Source organism: Monodelphis domestica, chromosome 2 (genome assembly GCF_027887165.1).
Source record: "Monodelphis domestica isolate mMonDom1 chromosome 2, mMonDom1.pri, whole genome shotgun sequence".
Classification (NCBI taxonomy): Eukaryota; Metazoa; Chordata; class Mammalia; order Didelphimorphia; family Didelphidae; genus Monodelphis; species Monodelphis domestica.
The window spans coordinates 442,958,211-442,975,176 of NC_077228.1; the positions used below are offsets into that span (position 1 = coordinate 442,958,211).

The 16,966-nt window shown below is 38.2% G+C and overlaps 1 protein-coding gene across 2 annotated transcripts in view; it reads right to left on the reverse strand.

Moving 5' to 3' along the window:
• The window catches only part of PLG (plasminogen), a 65,055-nt gene that overhangs the window by 23,577 nt on the left and 24,512 nt on the right, over positions 1-16,966 (reverse strand). For both annotated transcript variants that reach the window (XM_007484858.2, XM_007484857.3), the window contains exons 4-9: positions 15,710-15,824; positions 12,892-13,031; positions 11,897-12,017; positions 9,412-9,530; positions 4,218-4,380; positions 1,533-1,669 (exon numbers count right to left, since the gene is read on the reverse strand). In XM_007484858.2, the coding sequence (XP_007484920.1) occupies positions 1,533-1,669; positions 4,218-4,380; positions 9,412-9,530; positions 11,897-12,017; positions 12,892-13,031; positions 15,710-15,824 (795 nt within the window). The remainder of the gene's footprint in view (positions 1-1,532; positions 1,670-4,217; positions 4,381-9,411; positions 9,531-11,896; positions 12,018-12,891; positions 13,032-15,709; positions 15,825-16,966) is intronic.

Here is a 16,966-nt window from a genome sequence, read left to right on the forward strand (position 1 = left end):
TCTATCACCCTTGCCAAAATCCTTCAACCTTCTCAACTCCAGTGATCTGTAACTCTACTTGATACACTGCAGAGGCCATTCTTTGGGACTCATTACCACTACTTCCACACTGATGGCCCAGTTGAGATTATGTAACCTAAATTTGTAATGGACCAAATTAGCATAGTTTTGTGACTGTTTCTAGCTTTGTTCAGCAACAGGAGAATTGGACTACAGGTGTTGGGATGTGGAAGCAATCTAAGGTCAGAGCTTAGTAACAGGCTAAGTGGGCAAAGGACTTGAGAGGAAAGGGTTGTATAGAGTTGAGCTGGTTCATCAAGGGTGAAGATTGGAAAGAGAGGAGAATGTAGCCAGTACAGAGGTGATGGCCTGGGAAAGAACTGAGCAGTGGAAGATTTGGAGGCCACAGTAAGAATTAATAACAGGGTTAGTCAGAGGGAAAGAAGAAATGAGAAAAGATCATGATCAGATAATTGAATTGTAGAGTTCATGCTTATGAGAATAGAGCACTTATGGGTGATAGCCAAATGAAAGAGTACGATCATCTCTGTGTCTATATCAGGTGGAGTGGAGGAGGAAGACATAGAAAAAGAGTAAGTTGAGGAACTGGGAAGTTAGAGGATTTGAGGGAGGACCATACATATGTATGTCCAAGTCCCCTAATATGAGGGCAGGAGTTGGGAAGGAGAGAAAGCATTTGCTTTTTTCACAATAACCCTATGTGGTAGATAGTATAAATATGATTACTCCCATTTTGTAGATTAAGAGACTGATATGTGAGGAGTTAACAGGGGTTTACCTATGATCATACAGTTTGTAAGTATCAGAGATAAGATTTAAATCCAGTTCTCCTGACTCCTAATTCCACAAATGTTCTTTTTTATCTATCTTCCTTCCTTCCTTGCTTCCTTCCTTCATTACTTCCTTCCTTTCTTCCTTCATTTTCCCCTTCCCTCCTTCCCTCCTTCTTTTCTTCCTTCCTTCCTTCCTTCCTTCCTTCCTTCCTTCCTTCTTTCTTTCTTTTTTCTTTCTCCTCCTTTTCTTTCTCTCTTTCCTTCCTTCCTTCTTTCCTTTCCCTTACTTCTTTCTTTCTCTTATTTTCCATCTTAGAATCAATACTGTGTATTAGTTCCATAGCAAAAGAGCAGTAAGGGCTAGGCAATGGGAGATAAGTGACATGCCCAGGGTCACATAGCTAGGAAATATCCGAGGCCAGATTTGAATCCCAAGACCTTCTATATCTATATCTGACTTTCAATCCAATGAGTCACCTAGCTGCCCTCCAAGTTCCATATTCTTTCCACTGCCCCACACTGTCTCTTTGCCATACTGAAGAATAAATGGGATTTTCTGCACAACTGATGATTCCTCTCACAACTCTGCAAATATAATTCTTAGCCAAATAATCTATGCAGGATAAGTGGGAGCTCACCCAATTAGAATAAAAACAAAAACCAGTAGCACGGAAGTAGGAGAATCATATGAGCACTTTTGACCCCATCACTCATGTCATTCATGGAAACTTCCCTTACCTACTGCTTCTATCTGCGGAGGAGAAGAACCACACAAAGGAATGTCACAGTATTCCCACCTCTGTTCACTGTTCGTAGTATAGCACCAGGGTGCACTCTCCCCATCAGGATTACGGCAATAGTTTTCATCCAAATGTCTGAAAAGAATTTGTTGAAAGTTAATTGAATTGTCATCAATAGCACTGAAGAAACATTTTGCCATTAAAACAAATAAACTAATTTATATATGCCTCTAAAGCTATGTGCCTGCCATGACACAACTAAACTCATCATTTTACTTAATGCCTCCTGTATCCTGGGCACTAGACATATATAGGTGAAACAATATAGGGTCTCACCTCAAGGATAGAATGCTGCACTGTAGGAAGGAGCCTATGTAGTAATGCAAAGGGTTTAAAGTAGCATCACAGGGAATATTAAAGGGTTCTCCATTGGCAGCATGTGAGCTGTGCTTTGAAGAAAGCTAGGGATTCCTAGAGGCTAAAATTAAGAGAGAAGGCATTCTAGGCAGAAGGGACAACCTATGCAAAAGGACGGAGGTGGGAAAAAGAATATTGTATATAGGCAATAGCAGGTAGAGGATACAAAGTAAGTGGGAAATAATTTGTAATCAGTCTTCAAAGGTAAATTAGAGATAGTAAAGGGCTTCAAATGCCAAAGAGAGGGGGTTGTATTTTATACTAGGAGTCAATAAGGAGCCTCTAAAGCTTCTTGAGCAGAGGTGTGAAATGTTCAGATACACTGTGTTCAACAAATGCCAGAAATAAAGGTTACGTGGAATGGGCTCATGTTAAATCACAGCTTCTTAGATACTATCAGTTATACAAAATCCAGGAAAATTCTGAAGGACTTATGACAAAGAATGCTCTCCACCTCCTGAGAAAGAACTGTGGGAGTCAGAATGCAGCTCAAAGCATACTATTTTTCACTTTAGTTTATTGGGGTTTTATTTTAGAGTTTTGGTTTTACATGAGTATACTCTTACAAGCAATGACCAATGTGAAAGTTTTAAAAAAATCAGTTTCTTCTGTTGGGTTCAAGGATGAAAAAAGTATTTAGCCTTTGTTGGACTCATTAACATGATGTTTTTTTGGGGGGGGGGTTATGCTAAAGAATCAGCTGCTGTTGCTACCAACACCCCACCACCACTACTTACTTCCACCACTATTACTATCTATTTTGTTATTATTGTTCAGTTGTTTCAGTTGTGTTTGATTTTTCATGACCCTTCCATTTGGGGTTTTCTTGGATGATACTAGAATGGTTTGTCATCTCCTTCCATGGCTAATTTTACAGATGAAACTGAGATAAACAGGGTTAAGTGACTTCTCCAAGGTCACACAGTTAGGTAATATCTGAGGCAAGATTTTAACTCAGGACCTCTTTTTTCTATGGCCAGCTCCCTATCCATTGTACCAGCTAGCTGCCCATGTCTTCTACCTACTACTACTCTACTCATCTACTTATTATTATTACTACTACCTAATACTACACTTCTACTACCACCACTACTACTATTACTTGCTACTACTACTCCTAGCAATAATAATTATAATGGACACAATTTTTTGGTCCAGAACTACAGATATAGGGAATTCTTTATAAGAAAATTTCCTTTACCAATGTAGATAAGTGAATACTCTGAAATTTACAGTCTAGAGGATTGCCTGAGGCACTGAGAAGTTAATTGATTTGTCCAAGATATATCCAAATCCAGACTTGAACTCAGTTTCTTCTTGACTCCAAATAAAGTTGTTAATCCAACGTGCCAAAGCTGCTTCTCGAAATGAAGCCCATGTTAAGATCCCTAAGTCGTATATTTGTTTTGGGAAGGAGACTGTGCTCAAGAATATGATTTGTAAACCTGAGTATTCATCTGTGGCTCCAAAAATTGAAGAACTCTCTAGGACAGCCAGACTGTTATAATTCCAAATTTAGAGTTACAAGACTTATGTTCAAATCTGGTCACTTACTTCTAGTTGTGACCCTCAATTTCTTCATCTGTTAAAAGAAGGGATTGGACTAGGTGGCATCTAGGGCTCATGCTAGCTCTAAATTGACTAACTCTAAAGAATCCTTTAGGAATTAATGGCAGAAGCTTCTAGTGGGTAAAGAGACTTGAGGGTGGAGATGAAGGTGGAAAAAAATGGCTGGCTTCCATACAAATTAGTATAGCCTTCCCCTTCTCACACAAGCCTCAGTCAACCTCAGTTCTTTTCTGATACCTAAATACTTCAACCCCAAATGTTTAGTGCTAGATTTAGAGTCAAGAAGCCTTCGATTCCAACCCCAACTTTGTCCTGTGCTACCTTTGTGCCTTGATCAAATCCTTCAATTTTCTGGAATTCAGTTTCCTCATTTGTAAAAAGAGGGGACTGGAGAAGAGGACTTTCAAATTACCTTTTGGCTCAAACTCTTTGACCTATTGTGGGGCAGGTAGATGGCTCGGTGGGTAGAAAGCCAAGCCTGGAGATAGGAGAGCCTAGATTCAAATCTGATCTCAGAAACCACCTAGCTGTATTACCTTGGACAAGTCACTAAATCCCATTGCCTATAACCCTCACCACTTTTCTGCCTTAGAGTCAGAAGGTAAATGTTTAAAAATAAAATCTTTGGCCTGTGATCTTAAAAAAAAAAAGGAAGGAGGGAATTGTGTTCTCCTATATTATACTCATGGGGGCTTACTTGCAGGGGAACTTTTCTGGGATCCGATTATGTTTGTGAGGTGTCTGTGTATTCCAGTGCTGACAAGTAAATCCAGACTTAGTAACTGCGATATTGCCCCTGTAGTTTTCACCCCGTCCCTTTAAACACTGCAACATTGGACCTGGAGATGGTGGAGGTGTAGCTGAAAGAGAAAAAAAATTCTATTACCTTTTTTGGAAAAACAGAGAAATGTTAAGAAAAAACTGGTCTATGTTCCCACTTTGGCTCTGCTTCCCATGAAAGTTGGCATTTAGATGTTGTTTTTCCATTTTTCACAAGGCCATGAGCTTGATGAGGCTTGCGTTTTCCTCATCTGTTTTTTTCTTTGAGATAGTTGAAGAGGAGCCTTTTCTGAATGCTCTCCACCCCCTCATCCATGCCACTTTTATTATGAGCACAATAAAGCATTTGCGACATAAAGATCAAAAAAGTTCTATGTGACTTCAGTCTCCCTTCTTGAGTACAATATAGCATGATATGATCCTGACAGTTTGTCTTGGAAATATGGTAGTTGTGTGACCTTGTGCAATTTGCTTATCTACTATGAGGCCTCAGTTTCCTTATCTGTAAAATGAGGAGGTTGGGCTGGATGACTTCTGAGTTTCCTTCCAGCTCTAAATTTATGATACTGTGTTTATCTCTTTAAATAAGCTCCTTCAGGGTTGGGATTATTTAATTCTCATCTTTGTATTCCCAATCAATTACTTAATTATTTAATTTAATAGTTATTTAACTAACATTTATTAAGTGCCAGATACTGGCTGTATTAAGCGCCAAGGATTCAAAAAGAGGCAAAATAGAAGCCCTTCCTTTGAGGCTCTTACTTATCACGATGGCTAGCACATAGTAGGCACTTAAATCCTTGATGACTGATTGGGATGAAGTCCCCAGTAATTGATTCTAGAATTTCACTAGCAATTGACATCAATTTCATTGGTCCAATCCCTAGAACTTACAGCATGGGGAAATATATATTCTCTTCTTTAGTCATCTGCCATCTTTCCTCTTCTCCAAAAGGATTACTGAAAGCAGATTTGTGATCATATCAACCAGTTAATTCCAGTATCCTCTGATGCAATTCTTTTGGATCAGGTGTGTTCTCTTTTTTATCTTCCCATCTATTTATTTCTCTCTTAAGCATATTTGCTCTACCCTTTCTAGTTTGAAAATCATTCTCCTTGACAAAGATGAAAGCAGCCTAGGAGTTGACTCATTCAGCTTTGTTTCTGTTGTCTGCTAACATTTCATTAACTTCAAGTACTGGGTCTATACCTTTCTTGTTCTGCTCTTTTGTTCTGAAAATTCAAAAGGAAACAAACAAAAAAAGCCCAACCCTCTTTGTTCATTTTAGAATTCTTTTAAATTTAAATTTTCCCCTTAATGCTCTCTCCCATCCAGCCAAATTGGCTATACTTCACACAATATACTCTGCTGACTAAGGAAGAGAAAATATTACCCCAGTGCTCAAAACAGGCGAGTTAAGTTCTAGAGACTGAATCTAACAAAATCAATTATTAAACAGTAAATGTGTAAGTTCTTTCAGGTGCAGCTAGGTGGTACAGTGGATAGAGTGCTGGGTCTGGAGTCAGGAAAACCAGAGTTTCAATGTGGACTCAGATACTAGCTTTGTGACTATGTATCTATTGACTGTACCCCTCCCTGCCTCCTGTCCCTAAAATGCTCTGTCCTCAGACCTCTGATCTTGGTTTCCCAGATGTTTGGGTTTTTTGTTTTTTTAATTCAAGTTTCCTCAGGTTCCCTTAGCTGTTAGTGCCCTCCTCACTCAGATTCCCCTTCATGTATTATAGATATCTTGTATGACCTTAGTCATTATTATTTTTTAAACCATTGCCTTCTGCCTCAGGATCAAGTCTGCATATTGCTTTCAAGTCAGAAGAATGAAAAGGGCTAAGCAATGGGGGTTAAATGACTTGCCCAGGGTCACACAGCTAGGAAGCATCTGAGGCTAAAGTTGAATCTAAGACCATCCATCTCTAGACCTAGCTCTTCATCCACTGAGCCACTTGCCTACCCCCTGAACCTAGTTATTTATATGTTATTGTACCCATTTAAATATTAATTCTTCAAGGTTTGGTGGAGAGTTGCCTTTATTTGTATATCTAAGACTTAATACAGTATATGGTATATATCAAGTACTTAAGAAATGTTAACTATAATTGCAATGACCAAGCTTGACCCTGGAGAAGAGCTGGAAAAAAAAATGTACCTCTCTTGTCTCTGTAGAGTTTAGAAACTATGGATCTGGAGTGTTGTAAGCACTATCAGAAACTGTTGATGTGTTGATTAGTTTTGCCAGACTACTTTTAAATATTTTTCTTTTTTATTCTTTGTTTCAATAGTTGCTTTGGTACTGTTTAATTCTGAAGTTCCAGATTCTCTCCCTTTCCTCCACCTTCCCTGAGAGAGTATGCAATCTGACATAGATTATTCATTGTTTCCAAGAATGTCTTACTGGTTGGGCATCAGGGCTGTATTTGGAAATGAAAGCCACATAAAAACAAAAGACATAAATAAAATGATATTTTAAAGAGTAAACTGCTCAGGCATAGGTTGAAGGAAATCTAGGTTAAAGGCAGTTCATGTAAAACAATTTAAGGCGGCAGGAGAGGTGACTCCAAATTTAGCATAATGTTCAACAAGACGATTTAACTGCCTCAAAAGTTAATATAAGCCTATAAATAATACAATTAAAGAAATGCAATATCCCAAATAAAGAACACAATTGCTCCAAAATACCATGTTCTGGTTAAATATCATCTGGATTAATTAATTCAGTCCCAAGTGCCACACTTTTTAAGGCACATGGACAAGCACATCTGGAGGAAGGCAATGAGATGGTCAGAGGATTTTAAATCATGTCTTAAGAGGAGAGGTTGAAGCAAACTGAGAAAGTTTTAAAGAAATGCCAGCTGGGAAATGAGGAATACATCAAAGACTTTTTACTCTAAAGTATCTCTCTCTTTTATCTCCTGTGACACCAACCTTGAATCTCATTCCCCCATCTCTGGGTCAAGTATCGGAAAAAGTCTTTCCCTTAATCAAGACAAGTATTGTGAAGGAATTAAAGGAAGAAATCAAATGGAACAACAATGCCACATAGATGTGAAGAGAAATGGCACTGTGGAGTTACAAAGCTTTAGCAACATTCTGTACAACCTTATCTAACTACTTCCTTTTGAGTCTCATGTTCCAGTCTTGCATATTTACTCCTAAACATAGATGAGGCTGATTCTCCCGTCAGCAGGTCAAGATCAACTCCATCATCTCTAATTAGGAACTGATGGAAAAGGACACAGGATTATTTCTTGATATTACTTGATATTTAATGAAGTTGATATTCTAATATTACCAAAGGGATATCTGATTTAAGATTTGGGATCATGTTATAACATTGCTTTTTTCATTTCTGAGAAATCAGTCTTGTCCCCCCAACTCTCAAATATACCATTTTCTATAGCCGTAGTAAGCTGTGTCCTTTTCTATCAGCTTTGTCATCTCTAATGAGCATCTCAGTCTAGTCTAAGGCCAATCGGTCCATTTGAGGACTCTGGATATAGGCTTTCTTGTGGTTTTCTCAGTTTTCAGAGCAGACCAGTCTCCTTTCAGCTTGAAAGCTCATGACATCAGTTATATACCCTGCCAAATTCTGCCCTATAGCCTGAGGATACTTCCAGAAAACAAAAGCCCTCAGTCAGTTTTCAGAGTTTCATCACAGCTGCTTACCAAAGAGAACACTTAAGGGAAACAGGATAGTTCTTTTTGAATAGTTGGAAAGTTATCACAGAGTAGAGGAATTAAACTTGTTTTGCGTAGTTTGGGACAGAACTAAGGTCCAGTGGTTCAAAGGTACAAAGAGGCAGATTTCAACTTAATATGAGGAAGTGCTGTCTAATAATTAGTTATTAAAAGTTATCAGGTTGAAATATGTAATTACAGAATTAAAAAGAGAAGGGGCTGACTTGAGAAGCAATACATTTCCCCATTGCTAGAAGTAGTCAAGTAAATGTCAGATTGTATATGTCAGGGGATTCTGACAATGACCAAGTCTCTTCACTTTAAGACCTTATTAATCTAGGTAAAACCTCTTTCTTTTAAAAGCAACTGATTTTACATGTCAAAATATTCATAGCAGTGCTTTTTGTGGTAACAGAAAATTGGAAACCATGTGAATGTGCATTCATTAGGTGATAGCTGAACCAACTGTGGTAAGTCAATGTAATGGAATATTATTGGAATGTACAAATAAGAATATGCAGGGCAGTAGGTGGCTCAGTGGATAGAGATCCAGGCCTAGAGATGGGAGTTCAAATCTGAACCTAACATATACTTCCTAGCTATGTGACCCTGAGCAAATCACTTAACCCCAATTGCCTAGTCCTTACCATTCTTCTACCTTGGAACCTGTTGTTTCTAAGACAGAAAGTAAGAAGATTAAAAAAAAAAAAACATGAACATGAAGAATTAAGAGTAATATGAACGGATACAGAGTAAAATAAGAAGAACCTGGAAAAGCATGAATATAATCATGCAAAATGAAAAGAACATTGAAAACAAAACTCCTCAGGGCATAATGGTAACCACCAATCAGAGCCACCAACAAAAGATGAAGAATTGCATTTCCATCCTATCCTTTGAGACGTGGTGGACTAAGGATAGGGAATATGGTCCCGATCATTGTATTTGCTGGATTTGCTTAACTATCTTTTCTTTAGTACAAGGGATGGCTTGTGGAGGAGCAGGGGAGTATATCCAGAAATGACTATGATGTAAAAATCAAAAGGCATCTATAAAACTAAGAAAATTAGTTTAAATGGGTAGAAAAGGAAATGGATAGACCAGAAGTGGGTCCAATTTTCATTCAAAAGAGCAAACTACTTGAGACAATATCCCAAGGATAGAGCCAGGATCCATGTTTTCCCTTACATAATAGATAAATGGATCTAATTAGGAAGAAAAATATGAGCTAATGTTCTTCTCAATCACCTATCATGACCAACAAAACAGTTCTAAATAGCAGTAATAACTTCTAGAGGCTAATGTTACCTTTCTGCCAGACACTGTTTGACTACCAGATATTTTTACCTTTATCCTCTTTCACACTTTATCCAGAGGCTTTGAACAACATAATGCTGCTGTAATAGGCAATACTTACAACAGCGAGAAATGTTGCAGAATTCCCAGCGCTTATTTGGATCCACGGTAAAACACCATGGCTGAGGCTCTCCATCTGGATTACGGCAATAATTATGTTTTAGATTCTTGTTGGGAAGCCTGAAAAGGGAAAGAATTTGTCATATTTAATGCTACAATATCTCTCATATCTATATCCTCTTCTCTCCTCTGACACAGCTACCATCTTGGTACAGACCCTCACCACCTCTCTTTTTATTGTTGTCAGTCATTTCAGTCATGTTCGACTCTATTACCCGTTGGGAGTTTTCTTGGATATTGAAGTGGTTTGCCACTTCCTTCTGCAGCTCACCGACAAATGAGAAAATGGAGACAAACAAGGTTAAATGACTTGCCTAAGGTCACACAACTAGTAAATGTTGGAGACATTCTATCTACTGCACCACTTAGCTGCCTAGATTAGTGTAAAAGTTTCCAATTGGTCTTCTGCCTCAACTCCTTCCCCATTCCAGTCAATCCTCCACTGAAGTATCAAAGTCATCTTACCAAAAATTCAGGTCTGATGATTCCATTTCCTGCTCAATATATTACAGTGGCTCCTTCTTACCTTCAGGATCAAACCTATCTTCTTACTGCCATTCCAGGCTTAACATTTTATTTTCTTTTAAGTGCTGGTTACCACCTGGATGGTATACTAAATAGAGGTCTGGACCTAGACTCAGGAGTTCATATCTGGCTTCAGGCATTAGCAGTTTGAACCTAGGCAAGTCACTGAACCCTGATTTGTCTCAGTTTCTTCATCTGTAAAATGAAGATAATAGCACCAATTTCCAGAGTTGTCTTAAGGATCAAATGAGAGAATAACTATGACAAACTTAGTACAGTGCCTGGCACACAGAAGGTGCTATAAAAATGCCAGCCATTAATACTGTTGTTGTTACATGCTTAAACAACATCCAGCAACACTCGTCTTCTTGCTATTCCTCACCTATAACAAGCCATCTCCAGACTCTCTGCATTTTTACCGCCTTTCCCAAAAACTTGATATGTTCTCCCTTCTCAGCTCAAATGCCACCTACTGCAAGCAGACCTTTCCTGACCTCCCATTTAGATTGTATTCATTTTGGATGTGTATATTTATTGACATGTTGTCTTCCCCATTAGAACTGTGAGTTCCTGAGGGAAGGGACCACACTTTTGTCTTTCTCTATACCCACTGTGCTTAGCATCATGGCTGGTGCATTTGGTATAATTGTTGTTTAGTCACTTTCAGCCCTGGTTGACTCTTCATCACTCTTTTTGGAGTTTTCTTGACAAAGATGCTGGAATAGTTTTCCATTTTCTTCCCCAGGTCATTTTACAGAAGAATAAATTAAGACAAAGAGGGTTAAGTGACTTGCCAAAGGTCACACAGCTAGAAGTATCTGAGATCAGGGTTGAACCCAAGAATTTCCATCTCTAAGACTGGCTCTCCATCCACTGAGCCACCTTACAGCCCCACCCCTGCCAATTATATTTTAATCTGGTCCAGATTCCATGTGGGAATATTGAGGATTGTGTGTTTGATACCACCAATGTATAGGAAGCAAGAAGTACATTGCAGACAGTAAATATGCTTTTTGAAATCCACTAGCCTTGACCCCAAGCAGAACATATCTGGGACATTGTGTTCAGTTATGGGTACCATATTTTAGGACGGATATTGATAAACAAGAATGCCATCAGAGTAATGCAGACAAGATGGATTTAAATTGATTTTGCATGAGGATAATACATATGTATACACACACACATATCTCAGGGCTGTAGGTTTTTGGTGGGTTTTTTGCTTTTTTTTGTTTTTTGTTCCCTATGACATCACTTGTTTTTATTTTTTTAATTAACAAATTCTATGTTGTTGTCTGCTTCCTTCTGAAAAAAAAATGCTTTTTGAATTTGACTAACTAGTCACTGAGCTGATACACCCTAGGGAAGAGAGTGGGAATCTCATGCTTTTAATACCTGGCACTTCTGTCCTCCTGAGTTTTCATGGAATAGAAAGAATAGGATACCAAGGAATATAGAAACAAAAGCAAGCACAGATGGTCCCCGATGTGGAGTATGAGAGATTCCCTTGGGATACTCAACATCGGGGTGAATACAGTTGATTGCACCCACATTTCCACCAGTGAATAGAAAGATTTCCCAGACAATGGGAAAAGAACTGGTGGATCTTGGAACTAATTCATCTATACCTGACGATGAGAACAGAGAGTGATGAGTATCAGAGCAGGAAGAGAACAGTTGAGACCAGTACATCAGCACAGTTCTAGTCCTCTGCTGCTTTGCCCTGTCATGGTAAGAATGTAGAAGGGCAAGGTTGGAGAATTTCTGTGATCTGAAACTCATCATCAATGGCTTCTCATCTTAGATCTAGTCACTTCTTGAATGAATTATAATAATAGAAAATACCTATGTGGGTCAAAGAATGAATTCTGACATTTTTATTTTCTTCTGGCAAGACTTACTTGGAAGGAATGTACTCATGAGAATGTGGGTCTTGGGAGTCCCAACGCTGACACTCAGTTCCAGACTCCGTCCTTGAAACTGTGCCTTGGTAGTTTTCACCATTGCAGTGCATGCATTCATCTGGCATGTTGGGTTAGGAGGAAACAGAGAGAGACTGGAATGAATGAAGGGAAGAAAACTGACATGGGGTGAGGAAGAGGAGGGGAAGAAGAAGCTAGAACTCGGATTAGAAATAGCCAAGTGCCACTTTCTAGGTACACCTGCTTTCTATACAAGTTCTATATCAAAGTGAGGCTAATGAAAGACCAGAGTTTTCCTAATGTCGTTCTAAGCTCACCACTTTTGTGACTACAAAATTTGGAAAGTTAGAGCTAAAAGCAGAGTATTTTAGCTTCTGGATCCTCTTTTATAGTCAAACTCAATCAAGACAGGGGTGGGCTGGTAAATGCTTAACAGCTGACTCTTCTGAAAAAATGTATAAACAACACACTTTTAAATTTAATCTTCATTATTGACCTTTTCTCCATCACTTTCTTAAGTCTAGACTAGATAAGCAATAACATAATAACTTGTAAAGCTGATTTGTAGCCCTTGTGGATTTCCAAGGTGTAAATGCTCAGTGAAAATTTAACAATGGGTACTCTAAAGCTGCTTCTAATATCTCACTGAGATTCAGCATGAATGGGAGCCTTACTTTTTCTAAGAGAGAAGTCATTAGAAAAGGAAGGAAGGAAGAGAGTAAGGGAGGAAGAAGAAGGAAGGGAGGAAAGGAAGAAAGGAAGGAAGAAAAAAGAGAGGGAGGGAGAGACAGAGAGAGACAGAGACAAAGAGATACAGAGACAGAAATGAAGTAAAAAGAAGAAAAGAAAAAAGAAAAGAAGAGGGAGGGAGGGAAGGAGGGGGAAAGAGGAAGAAAGAGAGAGAGAGAGGAGAGAGGGAAGGAAGGAGGGAGGGAGGAAGGAAAGGAGGGAGGGAGAGAGAGAGACATCCTGACCTTCACATTCAGGAACATCACAATATTCATATCTGGTGTCTGGATCTGTGGTGTAGCACCAAGGTCCCTTAGGATCATTGTCAGGATTTCTGCAGTAGTTTTTCTCCAGACCTTCATTTGGGTATAGGTTTGGTGAATAACTATGAAAAGAGAGAAATGTTTTAATTCAATAGCAATAGTTAACTGGAAGAGATTGCTGTGGTGTGGCATAGAGGATAGGGAGCAGGTCTGGGATCAAGTTCAAGTTACTATATATTTGTTGAGTGATAATTGGATAAGTAACAAGCAATGCCCCCAACAACTCTCCAGAATCATCATTTGAAGAGAAAATGCTGATTTACTTTGTTAGAGATAATTAAGTGGTTCTATAGATAGAGCTGCTGAGCCTGGAGTCAGACATTTACTAGCTATGTGACCCTGGCCAACTCACTTAGACTCTATTCTCCTCAGTTTCTTGACCTATGAAATGGAAATAATAATAGTACCTGCCTCCCAGGATTGTTGTGAGGATAAAATGAAATAATATCTGTAGAGCCCTTAGCACAGTACTCTGGCACATAATAGGTTCTATATGAATGCTAGCTATTATTATTATAAAACCAGCAAAGTCACATGTTCAGTCCTAGCCTCAATCCCAGTATTTAAATAATGAATGTTTCTGTAAAGCCAAAGAAAGAGGAACATCAAATAATCCACATTCATAAAATGATAACTCATATTTATATTATATTCTAAATTTCACAAACAGCTTCTCTCCTAATGTGGAAAGATGTTTGTTTATAACATGTAAAATCTATATCAGATAACTTGTCACCTCAGGGAGGTGGGAGGGAAAACAGGGAGGACGAGAAGAGAAGATGAGGGTTTGGCTCAAACATTTAGAGCTGATGAGCAATTCCACTGGGTTATACATTTATTACCTTTATTTGATTATAAATGAGAAAATTTAATTGACTTGCCTTCAGTCACATAGTAAGTACCTGAGGCTGGATTTGAATTCAGATTTTCCTGACTACTGATCCAGTCCTCTACCCACTGTATCATCTAGCTGTCATCTACGAGAATTGCTCATGGCCATATAACTAATATATGTATCAAAGGCAAGACTCAAATCAAGGTCTTCTAGTCTGACTCTCTCCATCATGCCCAACTATCTCACACTAACCCTGAAAAAATCACCATGTTTTACTTCAAGAAGAAAAATTTTATTCTGATTTTTTAAAATCACTGTATATGTTCTAGGGTATAAGGCAGACTTGTATATGATAATTATTATTCAATTAATTTGAGTGTCATAGTTCTATAAATAGATGAACTTTAAAAGATTTTATTGAAACATATATGATAAAACATTCAAATAATGCTATAAACAATGAGTGGGCCTAACAGCTTTTAAGTAAGAGACAAGCATCAAATTGTACAGATAGTCACCATCTACAATACAAAGACAAAGACAAATTCGAATTCCTCAGATTTTAGCTCTGCAGAAAGTTTTCAACATAAATGCAGTCCTCTTTAAAAAACAAAATAACTGGGGGTAGCCCAGTGGCTCAGTGGATTGAGAGCCAGGGCTAGAGATGGGAGGTCCTAGGTTCAAATCTGATCTCAGACACTTCCTAGCTGTGTGACCCTGGGCAAGTCACTTAACCCCCATTGCCTAATCCTTACCACTCTACTGTCATAGAATCAATATTGGTTCTAAGATTAAAGGTAGGGTTAAAAAAAAAAACAAACCTTTGCCTTCCATCTTAGATTCTTATTGATTTCAAGGCAAAAGAGCAGTAAAAGCTAGGCAATGGGCATTAAATGACTTGTCCAGAGTCCCACAGTAGCTAGGAAGTATCTGAGATCACATCTGAACCCAGAACCTCCTTCTGAGCCACCGAACTGCCTCCTCATTCCTCTTTCATTATATAATTCTGCTTAATAGATGATGTCATTCCAGAATTTCTTATTTACATTTTATATGTATATTTTATTTATATTTTAATTATCTTTATTTATATGTTATATATGGAATATATAAATATATTATATTTGTTATTTATATTTTAGCTATATTTCATATAATTTATGAAGAAGAGTAAAAAAAAGTCAATTTGGATGAATGCAAGAGTGAAGAATGATAAGACTGAAAAGGTAGGTTGGGATAAGGTTGGGATTGGAGTAGCTAATTGATGTGGTTAGATCTCACTTTGGCAGGTACATGGGGATGGAGTGGACTGGGGACACTTGAGCAGAGAGATTCTTTTAGCATTCAGCAATTAGCAAGTTTTTGCTAGTCACAAAGTTGAGATGATCTAGGGATGGGAGCAGAAAGATATTTGAATTTTCCCAATGACATTTCACAGCTGCTACTGTGTACTTCTGAGTCAGGTTTGAGTTATAACTTCTGGGGCCAGTACCCAGAAAGGAAGTGTTGAAATTGGGAGCTTGCTCAGTGGTAGAAGTGGGTAGAGAGTGCTGGGCAAAAATGGGTGAAGGGTAGGTGTGGTTGTGTTAAAGTTACCTCCCAAGACTGGTTATGGTGGGAGGGTGTCATGTAGCTCATCTCTCCACTCTCTGACTGGATGGTCTTGGTGCCCCAAAAGGGTAGGACTTCCATTTTGGAAATGGCTACTTTAGAAAAGTTAACCAGGCCCACTTTGGCATTCTACTGTAAATATCTGGTCAATTTGACATTTTCTGTTCATAATGAGCACCCTGTTGCTAGTTCCTATTCGCATGTGTCTCTTTTGATTTGGGGGATAAATGAATTATCCTGTATACCGCATGTGAACAGTGATAAGGGGGAAAACCCACACAAACAAAAACTTACTTGGGTACATGAGGGCTATTATCACCCCATTTCTGGCAGGTGATGCCGCTTTTAGTTTTAGACCAAGTTCCTCTGTAGCTTCTTCCATTTCCACTCTTGCACTCTGAAAGGTACACTAAAAAGAATTTCTCATTAGTCAGACTATTTCATAACAGACAAATCTAATGGAGAAAACTGAGCTGCCTGCTTAGTTGCAAACTAATAGGTTATCAAATAACAGAAATGACATTTTCAATAGTTGCATTTATTGCTGCTGCCAAATTCCCCGAAAAGAGAATTTCTTCCATTTCTCATGGCAATCGGCTAAAGAAAGTGTCTAGGCACAAATATGATTGTGATTATTTTCCATGAGGAATTCCAGGTCAATCATGATCCAGTGTTTTGTTGTTTTCATGCTAAAAAGCCAACACTGAAAAGGCCATATGCTGGCTCTTACTTTTGGTACATACCTTGGAGAACAATTTTTATAAGTTTTTGGTCTTTTCCATCAGCTTCTATTATTTATTTTGTCTTAAATAACTTGTCCAGAAGTTAGAATTTGAGAAAGCACATTCTTATCACTATCTTTATTTCATGCACAATGAAATCCACGGGATCATAGATCAGGAAGGGGCCCTAAGGCAAACTGAGTCCCAGGGAGTTGAAATAATTTGCCCAAGATGAAAAGTTACAGAGACAAGAATTGAATCTAGGACTTCTACCTACTCTCAAAAAGTAAACCTGGGTTCAGATGGCATACATTTTAGTGTTAAGTTGCATTTCAAGCTCAAAATATGAGAGTAAAATGTTTTATGGGTAAGGATGCCCTCTAGCAGAGACAGAACAAAAATGTAGCATGGTCATGGAAAGGTTTGTCAATATGGTTTTGCACTGGGTTTTCTCTTATGCTGGAGAAATCCTGCAAAATCTTCTATTTTTCATTTTAGGGAGGGGATATCTCCATAGCATTTTTCATGAAGTTCTATGGAACTCAATTAAAATATTGTCTATAGTAGCAAGCTATAATTAAGAAAAATTAATCAAGCAGTATTCAATTTGTCCATTGTAATATCAACGATAAATATCTAGTGTGTCACTATGGATTTTTTTTAATCCTAGGCAACAGCCCTTTTCTAGGAGACCACTAATTGTGGTTAGCTTATCCTGCAGCCCAAGTGTTATTTCTAAAGCTTAGCACTCATTAACACCTTTTTTTAAGCAGCACTTCCTATATAGAGCCAGCATTATATACCTTTTAACTGAAACAGTGATAAGTTT